The 24,159-nt window shown below is 36.0% G+C and overlaps 1 protein-coding gene across 1 annotated transcript in view; it reads right to left on the reverse strand.

Moving 5' to 3' along the window:
• The window catches only part of LOC116416075 (basement membrane-specific heparan sulfate proteoglycan core protein), a 283,482-nt gene that overhangs the window by 172,754 nt on the left and 86,569 nt on the right, over positions 1 to 24,159 (reverse strand). The window contains exon 4 of the mRNA XM_032601472.1: positions 20,072 to 20,422. Within this exon, the coding sequence (XP_032457363.1) occupies positions 20,072 to 20,422 (351 nt within the window). The remainder of the gene's footprint in view (positions 1 to 20,071; positions 20,423 to 24,159) is intronic.

Raw genomic sequence — 24,159 nt, forward strand, 5'->3', positions numbered from 1 at the left:
AGACATGCTTTTGATGCAGACGTAATGATATCTAGGCAAGATTCCATCATCAGCACGATTATTTTCATTATGTTCATCTATGTAAAAATCTTGAATAATGAGTAGATTTACGTGTTTTTCCTTTTTTCTGAGGAAATATGACAAGGAGATACTTCATACTTTGGTCCATATTTTCTAAGCATGTATACATTTACTGAAATATTATTTAGTTTATCAAATTTCTGTATATCTTTAAGTTTTACTGGAAATTCAATATCTCCAAAGTTTATTTCGTTCTCATGCAATCGACATTGATTAGCTCTATGGGGATTACTTTTACTGGGATATAATGCTGAAAGAATAGCATACTTAAAACACTGATTTTCATTGTTATGAACGTTAATAATTAATACACGCTTTTTTCTTCTCTATAAACTTTGGAAGAGGAATGTATGAACTGTCCTTGAGTGGTGAATATTTTTTCATATTTATGCACAAACTTATAATACTCTTTAAAGTCCAGCCAGAATCCTTTTCCTGAAATTCTTCTAGCTGTGAAAGGATGGGATCTTTGATATTATTTTCAAACCATTCATCTAAATTTGTTGCCAAGTATACTGTAGCACTTTCACTTGTAAAATATTGTATGTCCGTAGTTTCTTCTCCATTTTTCTGCATAGAAAATTCTGCAATAAAGTCTGAATTTATTTTCACAGCATTGTATTCTTTTAAGCATGTCTCTGTTTTAACTTTGAAGAGTTTTTGTGCATCATTTAGGAAACTTAGGATGTTTACATGTTTTATATTTACAATCACACCACTTCTAATGCGATTTTGGAACGCAGACTGCACGTCTCGCCACTCAGCTCTAGTTTCATCGGATTGTAAACTACCACCTTGATGGAGATGTTGCTCAAATTCAACTTGCATACATGAAAGATGTGTCATACAAGTTTGACATTTCTGTTTCTCTCCTCGTGTAATATTAGATTTTACTATTTTCTCATTTAACTCCTTTATAGTAGAATTACACATGTCTAGCCAATAATTAATATCGTTAATGCTCATTTGGCTAGCATTTTGTAAAGTGTCACGAAGTAATTGAACAAGGCGTTCAAAAAAATCGATTAAAGCCATCTTTGCACTCATCCATGGAACGGCTTTCCTTTTTAAAGACAGCAAATGTGAAGAGAAGGGATACATTTTTCCGGGAAGGGATGAATGTTCTTTCGATGAACCATCCGAAAATCATCTTTCCGCAACATCCAATGAGGATTGAGGTTTTCTTTTTTGGGAAAGATAGTTTCGACCAATGCTAAAGAGGAAAGCTAGTCAATGACTCGGTAAGGGATGAATTTTCTTTCTCTGGACCATCTAAAAAGTATCTTTAGTTAAAACCAATCAGGATTGAGGTCTTTTTGATCGTCCAATCCTGAGAGAGAATAAGGCGGAGTTTCTAGATATAAATTTAGGATGTGAGAATCTTTCTCACCAGTCTCTGAGCTTTCTTCTTGTAGCGAAGTAAGCACAGATCTGCAACATGGATAGATCGCTCACTTACCACACAATGTTCAGAAACACCATATTGCAGTATCCAGAAGAAAATGTTTATATTTTCGATGTACAAGGATTCCAAAGAATCGCAGAAGATTCTTTCATTTTTAAAGAAATCAGTTTCCTCAATATGAAGAAAACTTTTTTACCAACCTCTTATCTCTTCAAATCTCCATTTGCATGGGAAGCGTTGACTGCAGAAGAAAAATCTATGACTCAATGGATTGTAAAGAGTCACCATGGAATAGCATGGGACGCTGGAGATATTCCATATGATCATCTTAAAAAAATTTTACAAGTCTGCTCGCAAGGCGTCAAAAAATTGTATGTTAAGGGTCAGCAGAAAGTAGAATGGTTGTCAAGTTTCTTAACAAATATGTAAATAATGAAATAATATTATGTATTTACGTTTGAACTTGACGCTGTTTCGGAAATTTCTTACATTATTTTTTTACCCTCTTTTCAGATTAATGAAATGGCGATTGAAGAAATGGCGTGTGACAGTCGTTACTTCTGCTTCAATCACGACCTCTGCATAAGAAGAAGACCCATGTGTGCCGTCTACAACGTTATTTCAATTCAGACTTGGTTGCTTCATTACTTAAACGATACAATGGGCCAAGATGAAGTTGATGCTTCTATTTATAAGGACACATGTACATGCTTATACTGGAAATAAATTTAATTTTTAATTATATCATATTAATATTTTTTCTTATACTGATATCATTAAACGTACGTTTTTGTTAACGTTCTTGAAAACAAAGTGGATAATAGAAGATCTATGCGCGTTCTAAATTTTTAGGTGATTTCTAATTTCAAAATCGAAATAATTTAAATATAAAAAAGATTTTTTTTAATTATATTTATTTAGAAAATTAAAAAAAATAATAATGGATGATTACAATTTAATATGATTATTATTATTTTTGAAATACAATTATTATTTATAAAAATGATATATTTATACATGATTATTATTATTTTTATAACTACAGATCACTTTGAAATTTTTTTTTTTCAATCGATAAATGTTATATCCTCTATTATTCGCGGTTTATTTAAATTTCGACGGGGTGCATCCTGTACTACCCTATTTGTTGATAGCAAGTCTTGACTCATTCCCGGTGTCGGTTCAGCTGCTCTACTAGTGTTGCTGCTTCTTGCTGCAGGTTCAGTTGCTCTAGTAGTGCTGCTTCTCCCTGCAGGTGACGATTCGGCTGCTCTACTGGTAGCGAAGGTAGTAGTATTACTGCCGCTGCCGCTGTTGCTGATCCCTTGTAAACACAGCCTGTCGCGTTTAAAAGGGATTTAGTATTCTTGAGTAGGTCTCGCGTCCTCTGAAAAAAAAGTTAAAAAATTTACTTAAATAAAATATTAAATGTTACATCATAAATTATAATTAGAAATTATATTTTTTTGTGAATTTACCTGTGTTAGAAGATCTAGCCATCTCTGGACTCGTTTCTCCGCTTTTTCCTTTATTTTCACCGCATTCAGCTGTAAAGGACAAGAAATTAAAATTATTATTTTAATGCAATAAAATAAAAATAGAAAAATGAAATATGATTTACCTTGGGATTTTCTTTTCCCTAGTTTACTGCTTGGTTGTGCTTTGCTGCTGTTGTTGCTACTGCTTGCTTGTGCGTTGCTGCTACTGCTTGCTTGCGCGTTGCTACTACTGCTTGTTTGTGCGTTGCTGCCACTGTTTGCTTGCGCGTTGCTGCTACTGCTTGCTTGTGCGTTGCTGCTACTGCTTATTTGTGCGTTACTGCTACTGTTTGCTTGCGCGTTGCTGCTGCTCGGTTTATCGTTATTGCTGATCGCTTGTATCTTGCAAGACGAGCAGCTTGCAGATGTGCAGCTCGACGATGATGTGCTACTGCTCGAGCTCGAGCTAGAACTCGAAGTAGAACTTGAACGGCGTCTAGAAGTCGAACTTGAACGGCGTCTCGAAGATGATCTTGGTTGGGCGTTTTCTTGAACTTGCATCGCTCTTGGTTGAGCGTTTTCTTCTGCTCTCTCTTGAGCGCTCTCGGCTGGGTGAGAAGAGCTGTGATCTTCATCTTCATCTTCTCGACTGCTTCTTGGAGATGCATAAGTATTATATAACTGCTGCATAGCAGCAAATGGCGGTAACGGTGGCACTGTAACAAATAAAATATGATTATAAATAAGAAATCATAATGAGAAAAGAAGAATGAATGAACAAATACTTACGGGATTCAATAACCTCCATGGCCCAAGAAACGTGCTCCAACATCATGAGGAGCGTCGGAGCATTACCAATCAGCCAGCGAACTCTCTCCTGGACTGTTTGCACACTTCTTCTTCTGCTGCTGCTGTTGCTTATGCTGCTACTGTTGCTCCTTCTAAAAGCCATTTTCTTCCTTGTGTCACTTGTAACTTTTCACTATATTGGACAAATCGAAGACTGACTTACCATAGCATGTACTGGGACTATTTATACAGGCAAACCGAAGCTTCCCTTTCCATCACATTTTCCAAAAGTCCTGCGATTCGTGTGAATTTACCTCCGGAATTCTCAAGAAACATCCCTAAGATACTTTGTTCCCTCCCAGAATTTCTCAAATTCCTCTCTTGCGGAATAAATTTTAATTGAAAAAGCCCTTTCTTGTACCTGTGCGTGGGAAGCTATGAGGTAACGATTTTCACGCGCAATCGGAAAGGTTACTCTTCTTTCTCTTCGACTGTAAATTATCTCTAAAGACCGCTGCAATAGTATATTACACACCTAGTCCGGAAAAAATAAAGAATGACCCAAGATCGCATGTGTATTGCCACCCGAGGCGAAGCCAAGGGTGGCAAACATATGATCTAAGCGAGGTGGCATAATTGTGTATACATTTCTCAGCATAGGTCATACAGCCTACGCTTCTTTCTCTTGGTCAGTAAATTATCTCAAACAGAGCACTGAAAAAATCATTTTCTTTTATACCTGCTCGGGGTCTGCTGAGCGAGGGTGCATTGCGCGCGAGGTGGCAAACGGTGTATACATTTTCTTTTCTATACCTGCTCGGGGTCTACTGACCGAGGGTGTATTGCGCGCGAGGTGGAAAACAGGAGCATAATTGTGTATATATTTCTCCGCAAAGGTCACACAGCCTACGCTTCTTTCATTAATTGATCCATCTGAACAAATTGCTGATCTATTTTAAAGTCATGAGGATTATTATGATTATGTGACGAAGACAAGGATTCATAGACAAGTATATATTGCTGATGTTTTTTATGGAAAGAAATACTGTGAATTTGTTAAGTCTTTGCCTGACAAAGAAAAGTATAACTACGTCAGTGCAGTTTTCAATACAGATTGGGCATCTAAACTTAAATACTCTCAATATTCTATTTGGCCACTTTATTTAATGATAAATGTATTACTCCAATACATCAGAACACAGCAACTGGTAGTTTGTGGATTAATGTTTACGAAAAAGAAACCTGATATGACTGTTTTTTTGGATAAATTTGTAGATCTTATCAATAAATGCCGGATTACGAAAATTTCCTGTTCTTTCCGAATCTGCAAGCAAAAATAGGGGTTCCTATTTTAAAAAAAAATTTGACCTTCAAATGACCTCGAAATTTGAGTTCAAGGTCAAAACTAATTGCACAAAAAGATGTCCCCCTTGATTCTGGACAACTTTCATCTGAACAATTTTTCTGTTCATGGCTTAATTTAGGAGTTATTAGACTGGTTTGATTAAAATGGCCCACCCTGTATGTTTGCTGCAATGTTTCTTTTCTCTCAGTGTACTGTTTAAAAAATCGAGAGTTAAGCCGTTTTCAGTGCTTTATTTCCTCGACAGAAAATATAGGTTATGGTTTCACGGGATTTATTGTTTACGTGAATATGAAGAAAATTATTATTCCTACAGTTCTAAACAATCCTTTAAATCGTTAATTATTATTATAACATATTTTAATCCACTTAAAAAGAATAAGAAGCCTTATATTTATTACTTTTATTTGTTTTCGATATTCTACCGAGAACGACGTGCAAAATTGATGTGACCAGTATAGGGTTTTCAGGTAGATCAACCAGACAGAATCTACGGATAGTGTTCATTTCTAGACGAATTCTGCTAGAAAACCCGGCAACGTTCCTACCAGGGATGGTCCCGTGAAATTTTAAACTTTCAGAAAGTTTGAAATTACAAATTTGAACTTTTCCGAAAGTTTAAAATGTTATTTTTAATCTTTTGAAACCATCTCATTAAATTTTATATTTTTGGAAAGTTAAACATGATCAATTTTAACTTTTGGAAAATTTAACTTTTTTCAGAAGTTTCGATTTTCTTCTTTACACTTTTAAAATATTTTCATGCGATTCTAAAGTATAAAGTCATCAATTTAAACTTTTTTAAAATACAAATCTAAGGAGTAATTCTATTCCTAAAGTATAAACTGATCTATTTATACTTCCTAATGAAATTTCGCAGCAGGTGCTCTGGTGCCAAAACAGAAGTCATACAGTAATCACTAAGTATTTTTCAGTATTTAGCATGGATTAGTTGTTACTCCCAAAGAAATCATAAAACATTCATAAAGTTATCATAAATAATTCTTGATTTTAATTTTCGTTAAAACTTAAGTGATCACGAGGGAGAGGCTCGAAATTCAATTATACATTTATGTCATATATCTATATCATACATTTATATTGTGATCAGACACGAGTCTCGCACATGTAAATACGTGTGAAGGCGGCCGCAATAAATGCGGCATGCGCAGCGAGCGCGCGCGCAACGAACGAAAGGCGAATCCGCACGACACGGATTGTGCGCGCGCGCGCAACATCCGCAGGGCGAGTCCTCACGAGCACGGAGCGCGGCAGCCGGCGAGCGACTCAGCGACGACGCGCCAGGCCGCGCACGCGGTGCGCCGTGAACGCACCTATACACATCCGCGCCGCGCGCCTTTATAAGGCGGATCGCGCGGTGCAACGGGCAGTTCTACTCGAGCTCCACTCCGGGTAGTATCGTGCGCACACGTTACTACAAGGAAAAGCGAGAGATAGACCTACGCCGACGAAATCGTCTCGTGAGCCCACGTGACGATTTGGTAAACGAACCGAAACCCGAAACTCCGAATTGCCATCGGGAGAATACGAGGCATCCCGGAACATCCGAACGACACCGAGCCTCGTCTACGTGAACACACGTGGGCGACACCCGGTGCCACCGTAAAATCCTAACCTACATTCCGATACATTGCTGCCTCCCTCTGCCACTGTGAGCCCACAGGGTTGAGGGAGTAACAATAGTTCCGCCGGCGATTCGCCTAGTCGTGCGCTCACGTCCTGGTGAAACAAAGGTAAATTCCTAACCAACAAAGCCAGCCTTACGCCGACATCTCACGACTCGCTTTATCTCTGTGTGCACACAGGATAAACAGAAGAACGATACGAGCGATGAAGATTTGTGAAGCCGTGCGCTCACGATTTCACAAATCCGAGGGATAACCTCAAAACACCGTGACACTATCATGTGCGCACACATAACGGTCGGAATCATTGTTACACGACACATTCGGATCGACGTAGCCGTGCGCACACGACTCTACCGTACCGAATGAATTTCTAACCTCAAAATCCGCCAGCGACCCGTCATACCGCCACCGAACCGAAACACCGCAGCCGCGTAGACCGAATCATTCTTGTAACGAAATCGTGTATATATTCTTGTAAATTGTCAACCGCGTTAGTTTAAACAATTCTACTTGTAAAGGCGAAGTATTTTTAACAAGACGCATAATTGATTTCTGTTTCCGCCGGGATTTAACAACTGATTCCAAATGCTATTGTTTAACTAAGAAATATATTTTGTTATTGTTCAGAATATAAAAACAGACTCTTCTTTGCTCCTTTCCCCTATCCAGATCCTGGAATCGACTGACTATCCAGTCTCTTGGGGAAAGTTAAACCGTTACAATATCATACACTCCATACATCTATATCATACATTCATATCATACATTCATATCATACATCCATATCGTACATTCATATCATACATCCATATCTAACACTTATATTGTATATTTTTATCATACATTCATATCATTCATATCGTAAATCTATCTAATAGTTGTATGTTTGCTATCATTATACTTAGCATTCTTATCAAACATGTATATCATACATCTGAATCTTACACTCACAGCATACATTTATATTATACATAGCTATACTATAAATCTATACCATACATCCATATCTAATATTCATATTATACATTTATATCATACATAGCTATACTATAAATCTATACCATACATCCCTATCTAACATTCATATCATACATTAATATCATACATTTATGCCATATATCTATATCATACATTTATGTCATGTATCTATGTGATACATTTATATCATACATCCATACTATATATTCATGTCATTTATTTCATAAATCCATCTAATAGTTCTATGCTTGCTATCATAATACTTAGCATTATTTTCATAAATCTATATCATACATCTGTATCTAACATTCATATCCTACATCTATAACATTCGTATCATATATCCATATCATTCATTTTTATCATACATTCATATCATACATCTATATTATTATTCTCATTATATTATTATCATCCATCTAATGTTTGATAATCCTATACCAGTCTTCTATAAGTATTGTACTAGAGAGGTTATATCCCCACCAGTGGAGTCTTAGAGCACCGGCTCGAGTGATGCGCAAATGACGTCTGCTGATGTTGCGCAGTAGCCAACAGAGTGTAGCAGGGGGACGCAGCAGCTCGACTGCTGCGCAGAAGCCGGCTACTGAGGTTACGCAGTAGCTAACGGAGTGGCGGGGAACGCAGCGGCTTGACTGCTGTGCAGATGGCGTACACTAAAGTTGCGCAGTAGCCGACGGAGTAGTAGAGGACTCGACAGCTCAAAAGTTTGTTTAAACTTCGTTGAACTTGTTCAAACTTTGTTTAAACTTATTCCAACATTGTTCACACTCTGTTTAAACTTGTTTAAAAATTGTTCAAACTTTGTTTAAACTCGTTCCAACTTTGTTTACACTTGTTCAAACTTTCTTAAAACTTGTTTAGACTGTGTTAAACTTGTTCTAATCTTTTTAGCAACATCATGGGGAGGTTGAGTTAGATGTATGAACCTCACTGGTTGGAGCTCCCATCGCTATACTAAGTATACTAACCCTACTACGTATCCCCGTAAGGAGTAAGACTCCCGGCTGGCGACTGTAAGGTTCCTAGTTCAAATCCCCACAATAAATTTTTTTTTTATAGTACAAACGATTGTATGCACAGACCATACCTCAAAGTTTAAGAATATAGCGCTCGACTACAGAGGTAAGACCTCAAAGTTTGATGTACTGAATTTTTAATAAGCGCTTGACGATATATGGTGCTTCAATTTAAGTGGTAGAAGTAAGCATATAAAACAAATTTACGCGCTAGCGAGCTCACTCGATTGCTCAAGTATGCAGAGGGTGGATCACATAACCTCAAAAGTTTGATATACCAAATTGATTAGTTTGTAATAAGTGGATATAGTACTTGACGATAGATGGCGCTTTAATCAGAGTAGTGAGGTAGGTATATAAACTGACTTTCGCACTAGCGAGCTTGCTCAATTGCTCGAGTATGTAGAAGTAGGATCGCCTAATCACATAATTTTATTTAAATTGAACTAGCCCGAGATAGCGATCGCAAACATAACCTATACGTGACAGCAGCATTCGGATATCTGCACTTGGGTGTGCAAGCAGGCGACATTACCTCTACGTGGGCATCTAGTGGTGCATGCGCTTGGATGAACAGTCTCGCGGCTGATGTCAACATAAACGGTCGTTGACTGTTATTTATGCTTCAATGAGTATACGGGGCAGCATAACCTCTTGGGTTAGATGTGTCGAATCTAATCTTCATTTTTTTAGCAGCAACATAACCTCTTGGGTTACTGCATATCTCAGGTATCTACCGTTCGAATATTACGGCGAGCGGTACAATAAGCGGTTGGGTTACATAACCTATAACCTCAAAGGTGTACGTGTTGAGTCACCGTAAATAAAGTCAGCTAGCAAAACGAACTTTCACGCTAGTGAGCTTACTCGATTACTCGAGTATGCAGAAGTAGCTACTCCTAACTTCAAAAATTCAAGATATCGATTAGTTTGCAATAAGTGGATATGACAGTTGACGACAGATGGCGCTTCAATGGTGAAGGGTATAAAATAAACTTTTGCACTAGCGAGCTTACTCGATTGCTCGAGTATGCAGAGGTAGGATCGCCTAACCTTAAAGTTCAAGATGATGAATTGAACATAACCTCTTACATAAACTTTACGTGGGCATCTACGGAAGGGATATCTGTGTCAAAGGATAGTCTCGTAGTTGGATAGCTTTGAACATCTTTAAGTTAGCAAATATTTTTGCTGAGTCAACGTATTGGGTGAGTTAGTGGCGTCGCGCAAGTGAACTATGCTAAGAGGACATATAAAAGTTTTTTGTAATACTCTCAAACAAGTCAAAACCTGCTCAGCATGCGCTTTCTCCATCTTACAGCTCAGCTGCGCAACTACCACTGTGCACTGCAGCAAAGACTCTTCCGCTAGGTGGCGTCGCGCAACCCGCGAGCGAAGTAGCTTTACAGAGGCTACATATAGGAGTGCGCTCGGGCATTCGATGGCCGCAACGACCCCGGTTAGTCTCGAGGGTTCGTGGTAAAAGGGGGGGGGGGGGGGGCAGAAACGGCGTGAGTTAGATTGAGTCAGGGGTGCCGCAGTATCCCATATAGGAATGCGCTTAGGCAGCCTGCTCCCGGTTGAAGCAGCCTCGAACCGTTCCCGGCTGCAGCAGCCTCGAGGGCTCATGGGGTGAGTTGGGTGAGCCGAAGTGAGTTGGGTTAGTGAGTTAGATGAGTGAGTCGGGTAAACCAGTGAGTTAAGTGAGCCAGTTAGTTGGGTGAGCCAGTGAGTTAGGTGAGCCAGTATCCCCTGGGCTAGTACTCCCCTGGACTAGTATCCCCCTAGCTCACCTTCTCCTTACCAAATAAGTAACAAACAAAATCCTGGCTGTAATGATCGCATTCCATTAAGTCTGTATTAAAATCACCAATTACGAGATGATTATTGATATTTTTCTTTTTGATAAGATAATTGTTTAAATCCAGTAAAAATTCTAACTTAGGAATACCAAGAGATCTATATACAGTCGAGATTTTAAGGTCGCTATTGTTATTCAGTTTTATCTTAGTATTTAAAATTTTTAACCTTCTAATCACAACTACCTCAGTAGTTTTGATTAAATTTGCATTAACAGAAACAATGACTCCATAATTCCTATTTATGTTACTCTCATTGTAGTAACTCTTGTTCGTAGTTTGATTTATAGCAGCAATTAATTCATAGCTGTTGTAATTCATTTGCTCAAAAGTTCCAGTGCATATAATATTTGCCAGTTTGTTAGTTAGGCTTTCTAACATCATTTTTAATTAATTAAAATTAGCATTTATGCTTCTAATATTAATAAGCATGATTATGTCACTGTTTTTGTTAACGACTTTGTTATATATATATATATATATATATATATATATATATATATATATATATCCACACATACATATATTGTAACGAGTTGAGCACCGCGGCTAACTCGTAGCGATATGAGTATCGCTGCGCCGCGACGAAACAGGGTAGACTCGCGCGCGCGAGGAAAAACACGTGCGATTTCGGGAATAAGAGCGAGAGATAGTTCTCGGCCTTCGAAAAGTAAACACGCGACTTCACTCGTGATCTATGAAATCGTTTGATAACATGGTATGCTGTGCTGTGTCCAGCGAATTATATCCTGTGTGTGAGTGCGACGCGGAATCCGGGTATTCTGATCTCCCTGCTTAGCGGTCCAGCAACGTTCTAGTTCTGTAGTCTGTCCAGGATCAGGAGCGTCGACGACTAGATCGAGAAGGTTTGTGTGACGCGCAGTGAATGTGATTGTATGCATGAGAGTGTATATCACCCGCGCGAGGGTGATCCGGCGCGTGCGACCTTCACGGCGATATAGGCGTGCGAGCGCGATTATTCCAGCGTCGCGGCGAGTCGCAAAGTTGTTGGCGACTCGCGTATTATTATTATTTTTTTTATATTTGTAAATTCACGGTTTTGACGTGCTAGTAAAATATAACCTAGTCTTATTATTTTACGTGCTTTTTCGTCATTTCTAAACTTTGCTCGTTTACTTCCGATTCCTGTTCCTTCCTGCGAATACCGCTGCCTCCGTGGGCGTTATTTATTAGTATCCAACGCAACTGAGCAGCCGAGCACGCGCCAGGCGGCGCGTAGATCCAGCAAAACAAAGGCAGCTGAGACAGCTGCATGAAACGGAGGTGTTTTGCGGGTGTAGAGGAGTCCTCCGCTGCACCGAGGGAACGCGATCCCTTTAGCGCGTTATCAGATCAGATTTACATCCCGTTACATTGGCGCGGAACTTGGGGCGCCATGTAACGGGGTGAGACTTTGACATGAGAGGAAAAATCACAAAAGAAGACGCCGGGACCGAGAATCGATCTGGCGCTCCCGAGATCTCTAAGCGCGCGTGCTACCACTTGAGCCAACGCCGTCATATTTCGTCACTCTCTATCCTGCCTCTATTACCGGCGTGGTAAGGGACGTTGTTCCTCGTTACAAGTCATACATTATTATAGTAATATTACTGTTACGTCGTACGACGTATTCTTACTATTAGTAATATTTCTTTATGATTTGAACAATTCGATATGGTCTAAATTAAATAAAAATTGCTGAATCTCAATTTTCTAATGCGTCAGTGTCGCTTATGTGTTGAGTTCGCAAAATGCAAAATAATCACTTTTGTAATACGATTTCGATTTACCTTGCGAAACAAATGACCGAATTTTAGAAAGATGCGAAGTTTTAATTAAGCCTTGTACGATTTTCATCGACAGTTTTTCGTCTTCAATGACGAGCTTCGTATCGCGCCGGTCCGACAATCGGTGACAATTATTTTAAAACTTAAAGCCGCCTAGCCGCAATTATATATTTCTTACAAAGTCTAAATATACAGATTTTATAAACTTCAAGTCTTAGCTCTTTTAAATTAAGTGAGAATATTATTTTACATTGAAACGAGATTTATTATTTACTTTCACTTCTAAAAACTATTTGAATAAACGATCGGTTTACCGTAAAAGAGATCTTGTTAGTTATATTCATTTACGAGAAAATCCAAACTACCCAGTACGAGTCTACAACTGCAATCTACTCAACTAGTACCAGGTTCAACGTAAAGGTAAGTTTCACATTTATTTTACTAACCGTGAGAGTGTTAGGCGCGAATTAACAATTTCTTACAGCCTCGCCACTACACATATCATTACGTTCCTATCTATTCAATTTAGGATAGTCAGGACATAACATTACAATATTATTTTATTCATAATATAACAAACAGAATTATTGGGATCAATTAAGTTCTGAATCAAATAATAACTAACTAAAAACTTAAATAATATATTGATCAGATACAAACCATTCTTGTGTACTTACTACGTATCTTACCATGCCTGTTTCATAAATATTAAACTGAGCCCATCATTGAACATAACAATTTTGAGTTTGTTTTGTATTATGTTTGCAAAAATATTGTTATAAACTCGACTTACTTTGATTAATCTCACTTTATTTTTAATATGTAATTTCGTTTTAATTGTCATACATACATACTATTATATAACATTTGTAACTCATTACACATAATGTTATTAATATGCACAGAAAAATAATCAAACTCGCCATTTAATTTTTTGTGTATATCATTACAATATCATTTACTTTAAATTTTCCTTGGAGCTATGAAGATTTATACCTAACATCAACCGAGCGACTTTAGGAGTGAGGTGACACTGCTAGTATTATATTAAAATGCTTACCTGTGTGCCATGAAGCCATTTACATCTTTTCTCAATAACTTAACATCTAGAACTTACCCTGACACCTGGACATCATGTATGAGGCGGATATAATTTTGAGCCTTATAATTTTTGGGCCTAAAATTTTGGGCCTTAACATTTTTGGGTCTTAAAATTTTTAACCTTAATATTTTTGGGCTTAAAAATTTAAATTTTCCTGTGTGCCGTAAAGCCATTTACATCTTTTTTTAATAACTGACACATTTTATTAGTTTATTTTTAACTAGCACGATTCACCTCACTGCTAACGTCGCTCGGTTAAAATATATATTGCAATAGTGATAAAATTCAAGTTTTGTTAAAATCCTTTTTCCTAATGTCAATTCCTAACAGGGGGGGGGGGGGAGAACAACATTTTAAATAAAAAAGATTTGAAACACGAAAATTATGCATTGATTTATAATGAAAGGTGAAATTTTGAAACTAGAAATATTAAAAAGCTATGACAGTAAAAAAGATAAATTTTAAATTCTAAATTTAAAATGCGAGAAAATTTGATTAGAATGTGTGATACAACTCAATAACTTTATCATTTTTTCAAATATCAAAAGATTATAAAAATAAAATTTATTTTGAAACAATTGCTGAAATTTCAATTATAAGAAATGTTACTCACGCAATAAAATTTGCTGAATTTTAATTTAATTTTAATAAAATTAATATTGAGGAACTTGAGGTAATATATACATCAATAAATTATTAACTCTTTTAGAAGCCGACACAAAGAAAAAGTAACTGCTAAAAATCAATCAAATAATAATATATATAATAAAATAATAAGTTTATCTAATAAAAGAACTAATAATTGTATTCATTATTTTGAAAGAATCATACCGATAGATGTGGATAACAATGACATTGTTGTAACGAGGTGCGAAATCGGGTAGATTCGCGCATCGTTGAAACGCGACGTTGCGCAAGCGCGAGGCAAGATTCGGGGCCTTGCGTATAAGTCGCGGTCCGTCGGACAGACAGATAGCTTCCAGCCATAGGTGCGAACGCGTCAGCTCTCGTGTGTGAGACTGACCAAGTCGAGCGACAACCGATAGCGTGCGAGAGGGTCGCGAGAAGAAGACGTCCCTGCCAACTTATGCTTCCATAGGGAAGGACGACCTGGCCTGTCGATCAGCCACTGAACGAGAGGACGTCGGCTCCTGCGAACGAGTAATACATAAAAAATATTTAAAAACTTATTTGAATGAAAACGCGGTTTGCAAAAACTGCTATTGCGCATGCGCGACAGACTACTCTCGCGAACGCTACCCTACTGCCAATTTGAGCTAAGAACATCGTACGAAAACATCAACGTTTTATCCGTGAATTAGAGGTTATGTTCAGTGGTATGACTCTTTACATTATCAGAGCTTTTGGAAATCCTCTAATTTGAGATTTGATTTAATTAATTCGTGTGCGAGTAAGTACAGATTAAAACACTATATCTAAAAATATTCTAACAAGTGTTATTTGTATAAAAATTGAATCATGTAGATAACTGCAATAAACAGTAACGACAATGTCTGTAAATCAACCAAAAAAATTGACTGGAGCTCAAAATAGGAAACTCGCAAAGGAAAAAAAGCAATACATCACTACGTTGCCAAAGCTTGATAATTTCTTAGTAAGAAAAGGTACACCTTTATTATTAAATCTGTTTTCTATCATGAAGGTTATATTTAATTATTTATCAATGGTCATTTAATTTTCCTTGGCATTATGGCATACGGCAATAAATATAAGCAACTAAATATATAAATCTATATAATGACCCTTTTGCGAAGAGAGTTAAATATTATATTCTTATTCTATATATTGTTTTTATATAGATAGTCTAAATAATATTGAAAACTTCGAAGAACAATCTCCATCTGAAGAATCTAGTTTATCAATAGCGACCGTGGAATCTTCAACAACGCCCGACGAATTCGATAATATTAACCAAATAAGATTTTGCAATAATGTATTTGTGACACCTACGAGATCAATTCAATGTGGTAAAGCTGAAGTAAGCGACGACCCGGCGAAATGGACTATCGATGAAAAAACGATCAATGTTTTGTTGAATCGAGGATTTCAACAAAATATGAATGCTGATTTTTCATTGTCGAAGCGTGAGATACACAGTCGAAATCGGTCTATGAACAAAAACGTTTTCTATCGAACTCTTCCTAATGGTAGTACACAACTTCGATCATGGCTGATTTATTCAAAAAGTGCTATGGCGATATTTCGCGGGCCTTGCAAGCTATTCGGCGAATCACAAGTTCTTACAGTTGGTTACTCTGACTGGAGCAATGTATATCATGTTGTTAAAGATCACGAAGAAAGTAAGATACATAAGTCAAACGTCATTGCTTTTTTAGAAAGAAGTATGTCCGAAAAAAATCTTCATGCACAGTTAGGAAAACAGATAAATGATGAGATACGGCATTGGCAAAATGTATTAAAACGGGTCGTTGCAGTTATTAAGGGGTTATCATCACGCGGGTTACCAATTAGAGGAGATGATGAACGCTTTGGTTCTTTGCACAACTCACTCAAAAAATTGTATCGAGCATCATAGCTGTTAAGTATTTTTCAATTAGCACTGACTCTACGCCTGATTTATCTCACGTAGACCAACTAAGTTTTGTAATTCGATACGTAGATGAAACCGGCTTTCCAAGAGAATGGTTCATTAAATTCATACCAAACTGTGGTCATAAAGCAGAGGAACTAGCAGAAGTAGTATTATCAACTTTAGAAGAACTTAAATTAGATATTAAAAATTGTAGTGGGCAATCGTATGCCAATGCAAGCAATATGTCTGGTGCCTACTCAGGACTTCAAGCTCGTATTAAAGAAGTTAATCCTCGTGCAGACAACGTTCCCTGCTCAGCGCACTCACTCAATCTTGTCGGTACTTATGCTGCTGAATGTTGCCCACTAGCAGTACAATTTTTTTTTCATTTTACAATAATTATATAATTTTTTTCGGGTTCGACGCATAGGTGGAAAATCTTAATGTTAGCATTAAAATTAAAAAGCAAGTCCCTCGAAAGCCTTTCCCAGACGCAATGGTCAGCACGGCACGATACATGTGAAGGCTTACGTACACCGTATCCTGAAATCGTATCCACTTTACACAAAATAGCAGAGGATTTAAATGAAAAATCATTAACGCGCTCGGAAGCTCTTGGTTTATACAATTCGCTTGCTACTCTAGAGATTTGTTTTATTGCTTTATTTTGGAGCGATATTTTAAACAGATTTAATGCGGTGAGTAAGACTCTTCAGTCTGCTTCAGTGGAATTAAATACTGTTGTCGAATTGTATGATTCTTTGATCAATTTTGTATCTCAGAAACGTGATCCTGAAGTATTTAATGATTATGAAAAAAAAGCAATTGAAACATGCAAAATTGAAGTTTATAAGTCTGATATTTGTAGAAAACGTAAGCGAAAGACTCAGTTTGATGAAGAAGATACAGAGGATACTATTCTTTCAGCTAGAGATAATGTGCGTATACATGTTTTTTATGTTATTATAGATTCTTTAATAGCGCAACTTAAAAAACGAGATGACTCTTATATTAAACTAAATGAAAAATTTGGGTTCCTAGTACGATTGCACAACTTGAATTCTATAGACATAGAAGAAAAAGCGAATGTGCTTATTAGTTATTATTCTCAAGATTTGATCCCCCGTCAAAACAATCAAGGTTGATTCAATGCTGATTTCAATATTGATTTCAGTCTGAAATCAGCGTTGATTCAATATTGAATCAACGTTGAATCAACATTGAATTTGTTCGAAAACGCATTCAGCGTTGATTTCAGACTGAATTCAGTGCTAGATTTCAAAGTTCAATCAGGGTTGAAATAAAATTGTAAAAAATGGCGTAGTTGACGTATTGGGTAATCCGGGCCTGCTTCTCGTTCGCGCGCGTACGCTTCGCGCGATACTCTCCACGCCGAGTCGACATTGAGGTGACTCGACGCACATTTATATAGAAACAATATTGGCCGCACAATACATTATTTTGTTATTTTGTTTTAATCTTGACTAGCTTCATTTTTCCGAGTTGTTCTCTCCCGTTCCCTACGTCCTCATCGCAAATACCGCCGCCTCCGCGGGTGTTGCAACGCAAATCTGAGAAGCCGGCTCCGCACAGGAGAGTGCGGAGAGATAGCACACTTACGAACAAGACGTTCGCGAAGCAGCTCTCGCAGCGAGCTGCGTTGCAACGCGCGGGTAAATCACAGGTGTTGAAAGAGTTCTCCACTGCAACGAGGGATTGTGATCCGGTCGAGTATAGCCGAGTTTTCCCCCGAAATCGTACCCCGCTACATTGTATATTTATCAAATCAAAATATAAAAAAAACCGCTAAAATGAAAATTTGATTATAACAGTATAGTATTTATATTATATACACGTATATACTTTATCTATAATAGATCACCCGGCTGAAAATAATCATATAATAATTATATGAATGTGCATATGATTATCATATGAGCAATCATATGAGTATTCATATGATTATCATATGAGCAATCATATGAGTATTCATATGATTATCATATGAGTGTTCATATGATTATCATATGATAATCATACGACACTTTCGACAAAATCCTCATATGAGAATCATATGATTGTCATATGATATATCGTAAATTCTCATAAAAGTTATAATGACTATTTCATTCTACTAAAGTAATCGACAATATCAAAGATCACGATGGCTCGGTGGTAAAACGCTTGCTTCATAATCTTGAGATTCAGGGTTCAAATCTCCACAAGTCCGGATTTTTTCAATGTAATATCTATGAAAAAATAAATTCTCGATGCAACTTACAAATCAACAGTACAAAGATAGATATAATTAATGAGTATCGAATAGGGGTAGAATAATTATTTATTTTTATGAGAATTTACGATATCATACGAGACTCATATGATTCTCATATGAGGATTCGGTCGGAAGTATCATATAATGATTATATGAGTATTTATATGATTGCTCATATGATAAGATATTATAATATATACAGATAATAAATCAATAGATAATTGATTTTGTTTTTCATATAACCCATACTCGTTATTAAAATTTAACTAACACATTAATGTTGAAGTGTGTTCAACCGTATACTGCGTTAAATATTTATTTAAATGTAGATTTTTGAAAATGATTTATATATTATATTTTCTATGTTAAATTCACAATGTTTAATAAACATTTATACAATTATTCTTGCTTTTTTATCATTTTAATAAAAATTCTAGTTTATTTATAGGAAAAAAAGGAAAGATTTATATGGAAAATGTTAAAGACCAACTTCCTGTGTCTTAAATTGTAAGTTCAAAACGCATAACACGTATAGTTGACAACTTCAGACGTAAAAAACTAACCTATAATTGCCTTTTGATTATAATAAGTTTTTTCTTTTCTTGCACTATTTAAGGATATTAAGGGGTCCAGTCTGGGTTGAATCCTGCAGAAAGAAACAAAAAAATATTTGTCTGTTACAATTTTTTTCTTTTCATGTACAAAAAATACTTTTTGAAAATATTTACAATATGCACTATTTCTACCAGTTGATATGATGTATATACCATACAAAATTACTGACCAAAATTCATGACATTTTACTATATAAATAAGTGTTTTTAGTCCTTTGCCACGGCTTTGTGAAAAATCCAGACCGTCTTCTTTACTCTACCCGGGCTTAAAATGTACCTTAAACATGCCCCCTCAGATCTGATGTAAGACATTTCCAAAAAATATTAATTAAATATTATTATCCATACGTTGTATACATACCTAATGATTTTAATTAATATTTCTCACACTGTACTTTTTGCTAACAACATTTAATTAATATTTTTTTGTTTTTTTTTTTTGCAGTATTTAACCCAGGCTCAACCCCTTAAGTAGGATTCATTGACTTTTTCCTTTATTTCGATCAATAAAAACACACGTTTCAAATATTATTAATTTCTATTTTAGTTTATTTTAGGTCTGCAGCAGACGTAAATTCATTATTACACAATGTAATAATGAGCGATTGAAGTCACGGGTAGGCGTGGCATAAATGCAGGTTTAGGTCACACAATGCTATTAAAATAATTAAACTCTTCTTCTCTTAAACTTGGAAGATTAACCAAAAAATTTAATTACACCAATATGAAAATGACTTTATCTAACTTTGATCGTGATTGTGACAAATCAATTCGTTCTAATTCTAAAAAACCTTTTTTACGTTTACCAAGCAATACGTTGTTCTTACAACCAATTCTCATTGTTTATGCTACCAATTAATTTATAGAACTCGTGCCTTTGATAAAAGTTAACTAACTTTGTTTTGGCACTACAACAAAGCTCGGTAAGTCAGATTAATGAAACAATTGGTTTTCATAACTATTTCTGAATTAACTAAGTTTCACTTGGTTATTAATACCAGCTATTTTTTCTGTAAAACTTTTTTTATAATCAATTTTATATATTTTGCATGCAAGAATTTATTAAAAAAGTATGCATTAAAAAAATTAATGAAACAAACCTGGTACAAGGCAACACATTTTTTCCTTGAATAACATTTTTTCCCATATTGATTGCTCCAGAGTCTTGAACTTCAAGAGTGTGAATGCATCCTGAAAATCCAATATTATATCTTCCTAGAGTTACAGAATAATCTGGTACACCACCAATAAAAACACTTTCATTAATTTCAAGTTGTTGGTTATGCCCATCACTTGACCCTACTTCAATGTGTTCACCGTCAAGCTCAATACTACCATCTCTTCCATTACGTTTTAAAATAATTCTGTGTCTTTTACCATCGTCAACTTTGAATGTAGTTATCTTTAAAATAGCTGGACTAGATCCTAAGCTATATTGAAACTCGACATACCTAAAAAATGTATAAGGTTTTTAAAAATTTACCAAAAATTTTAGTTTAACTTGTAACGCTGTGAGTAGGACACACTAGAAGGTAGCCGGCAATGCGGCGTACCTTACACGTGATTTGCGCCCCACAGCTGTGAAGGGTGGGGGGTGGGGTAGTATAAGGTAAAAGTACCAATGAGCGGCCACTGACCAGTACTGGGACACTTAAGAAAACACTACACCTTTAAATCCTGAAAAAAAGAATTATGAGTAAAAAAGGCAAAATTAAAGTAAATCATTTGAAATTTTTTTTGTGATATTTAGTATAAATACCTTGAACTTTACTGTGCTGAAACCTTAATTGTCCCTGCCGGCCCATTGTGGCACTCGGTGCAATGTTTTGTGAATTTTTTCACTGTCCGTGGGATTTCAAGTGTACACGGAAAAAATGGTTAGTTGTGGTAACCAAATGATAATAGGTTAATCAAAAATTGGTTATGAGAACTAAGTGCTTGGTTAATTTGACCAAGCCGCCTTTTTTACAATGACAAAGTCGACTTTATAGGTTACTAACCAATTTACTTGGTAAGGACAACAATTTTTCTGGTTCATCACTGTTTTCATAGTGGGTCAACCAACATTTTTGTTGTAATTACCAAGATATTAGTTGAAATCCGAGTTGCAGCTTATATTTTCAAAAATTTTCTTATTTACCAACTGCATCGCTAGCGCGACGACAGAGTCTCCGCCTATGGACTTAAAGGACCCGAGTTCGATCCCCAGTGAGGGAGAAATTTTTTTCAGCTATATCAATTGTATTATAAAATTGTAAACATGTAAATTAAATGTAAAAAATAAGAGCACACTTGTAAACGGGTCTATGAAATAAATCTGCATGTATAAATAAATAATAATAATTAATAATAAATGAATAAACAATAAATAATAAATAAAAAAAAATTAAAAAATGAGGAAAAATTTTATTTCTGCTTGGTTCTGAAAACAAACTTGACTATTTTTTTTAGTAAGCAGAACTAAATTATTTCCAGAGCCAACAATTATCTTTTGCATATTTTATCTTTATCGTTGCACTGACAGATTAATTATCATTGTCGATATTTTTTTTTGTATTACAAACCAATATATTGATTAAGATAATGAATATTAAATAGGGTTTTTCATGACACGTGCACGAAAAAGGCCACTTTCCATACATGTAAAATGAATGGAAAATCGAGTTTTTCTTAGCAGCGGGAAAAAACTACTCCCTTGGGAGGGAAAGACTTTCCCTCCCAAGGGAGTAGTTTTTTCCTCAATCTGCAGCCTATCCGATGGATGTGTGTCTATATAAGTATTTTCAAAATTTTCGAAATTTTCAAAATTTTCGAAATTTTCAAAATTTTCGAAATTTTCAAAATTTTTAAAATCTTTGAAATTTTCAAAATTTTTTAAATCTTTGAAATTTTCAAAATTTTTTAAATCTTTGAAATTTTCAAAATTTTCAATATACTATTGTTTTATTTTGAAAAGTCCCATTCCTTTCATTTGCATGATAAGAGGCCTGTTCGTGTACTTATCATAAAAAGTACGGTGTGCAATAAGGGGGGAGTTGCTTTTTCAGATACGGGTGATGTTTTGAGCACGCCTATGGGCGCCCTCGACTCTCACTCGTGCTCAAAACATCACCCTCGCTAGAAACAGCCAATTTCCCCCCCTAGTTGCACAATATACTAGTGTCGCCTCGTAACTACATAAAATACAACCATACTGTTGGTTAAGATTATCAATTTTTCTTAACTAAGTCCACTTGGTAAATGATACCAACAAAATAGTTGGTGCATATTTTCCCAAACAATTTGGTTATCCCAACCAAGTACTTGGTTATCGCAACTAACCATTTTTTTCCGTGTACAAATGATTTTTTTGGGCTCAAATTCCGGAAAGATACTTTGTACACCTGTAGTTTTGATATGAATGCAGGGATTTTAATTTAAATGTTTAGAAAATGTTTTATACCTAAAAACGTGGCATAATAAGCGAAAAAAAGAAAAAATTCAGTATTTTCATCACCAAACCATTTCTAAGCATTCAAATCAAAATCCTTGCATTTATACCAAAACTGCAGGTGTACAAAATATCTTACTGGAATTTGAGCTCAAAAGAATTATTTGTACACTTGGAATCCTACGGACAGTGAAAAAATTAACAAAAAATTGCACCAAGTGCCACTAAATCTTACAAAAAAAATTTCAAATGATTTACTTTAATTTTGTAATTTTTACTTATAATTCTTTTTTTCAGGATTTAAAAGTATTGTGTCTCCTTAAGCAATATTTCAATTATATGTGTTTCTTGAGTACATTTTCACTTGACTATAATAATCTATATTTGTTAATACTTCATATTAAGCCAATGCTATTACTTTTATTAAGGGTTGATTGATAAAAGAAATCATATTAAAATGCCGCAGACCGCAGTTTCAGCTTTATACGTAGCTCCTTAGTGACTTGGCTAAGAATAACGACTTTGTTTTTAAGCATTCTCTAAATAAATTTATGATAGATTTTTGCTGCTGCGAGTTTCAAGATGTTCTTAGATGCTTAGAAATGTATTACGAATGCTAAAATGCGAAAATAGTATATTACGATACGTGTGACCTAAGTAGCTGATTATTGCACGGCGTGTATTAGCGCCGATAAAACGACGTGCACTGATGGGCTGTTTAGTTTACAAGTATCGTATACGATTTTATAGCACAGCTGCTTAAATCCGCCATATGTCACGCCTATCTGTGATACAAGCAGTCCATTATTGTGCTGTGTGTTGTACCGTGAGGTTAACGCACGAGCGTAGCGAGTGCGATATACACGGTGCAATAATGGACTACTTAGGTCCACAGATAGGCGTGACTCAAACGCGGATCTAAGCCACACCGTGATATAAAGTAATATTCTTTTCAGTAATTACATATTATATCGACTTCGTTAAATTTCAAATACTGAAATTCAAAAAAATATGTCAGAATATGGCGTCACCCTCGGTAAGTCTAGCAGCGTCAACAAGTAGCTCTGCATATTAAATAGCATTTTAATGTGCTTTCTCACTCGAATTAGTGGATTTTCACAGCGGACGGACCCTATATTTGGCTCACACGCTAGCTTTAAAAGACCACGATTTTTCGTATGTTTTCTTAGCCTAGAGGAGTTCATTTGGCAAGCAGGGTATAACAATATAACCTCATCCGTCGAATACTGTATAACTGCTGTCGGCGAACATCCTCATAGCTGTTTCATCATGTGGACATAACATTGGAGCTTATCATCGCTAAAGAGAAGAAGAGAAATCTTGCTTTGAAGATCATCAGCTCCGAATTCTACCAAACGGAGGTCTTTTTCGGAGAAGTTTATCTCTATCTAAGAGCGCGAGATCAGTCGTCACTGTTGCCGCGCGCCTTGTTCCAATTTTTGACATCAAGGTGTAACACCATCAGCTTTGGACAAACGTTGGCACTTCTGACTGATCGGCCATGATGATTTTTGCGCGCGAAAATTTGTTGATAACTTTTTTTAACCTGAACAATCTTATACTAATCACATGCTTAGATGGCACCGGGACGGAACAAGCTTTCTGAGAAGTATCATAGTAATTTTGCTTTTGTAAGCAAAAACCGGCAACAACAGCAGTGTGTGTTATTTGTGATGAGCCTTATTATCATAGTTTTATCAAGCAGAAGAACGAAAACGATAAATTTATTGGTAATAA

This window comes from Nasonia vitripennis (genome assembly GCF_009193385.2).
Source record: "Nasonia vitripennis strain AsymCx chromosome 1 unlocalized genomic scaffold, Nvit_psr_1.1 chr1_random0016, whole genome shotgun sequence".
NCBI lineage: Eukaryota > Metazoa > Arthropoda > Insecta > Hymenoptera > Pteromalidae > Nasonia > Nasonia vitripennis.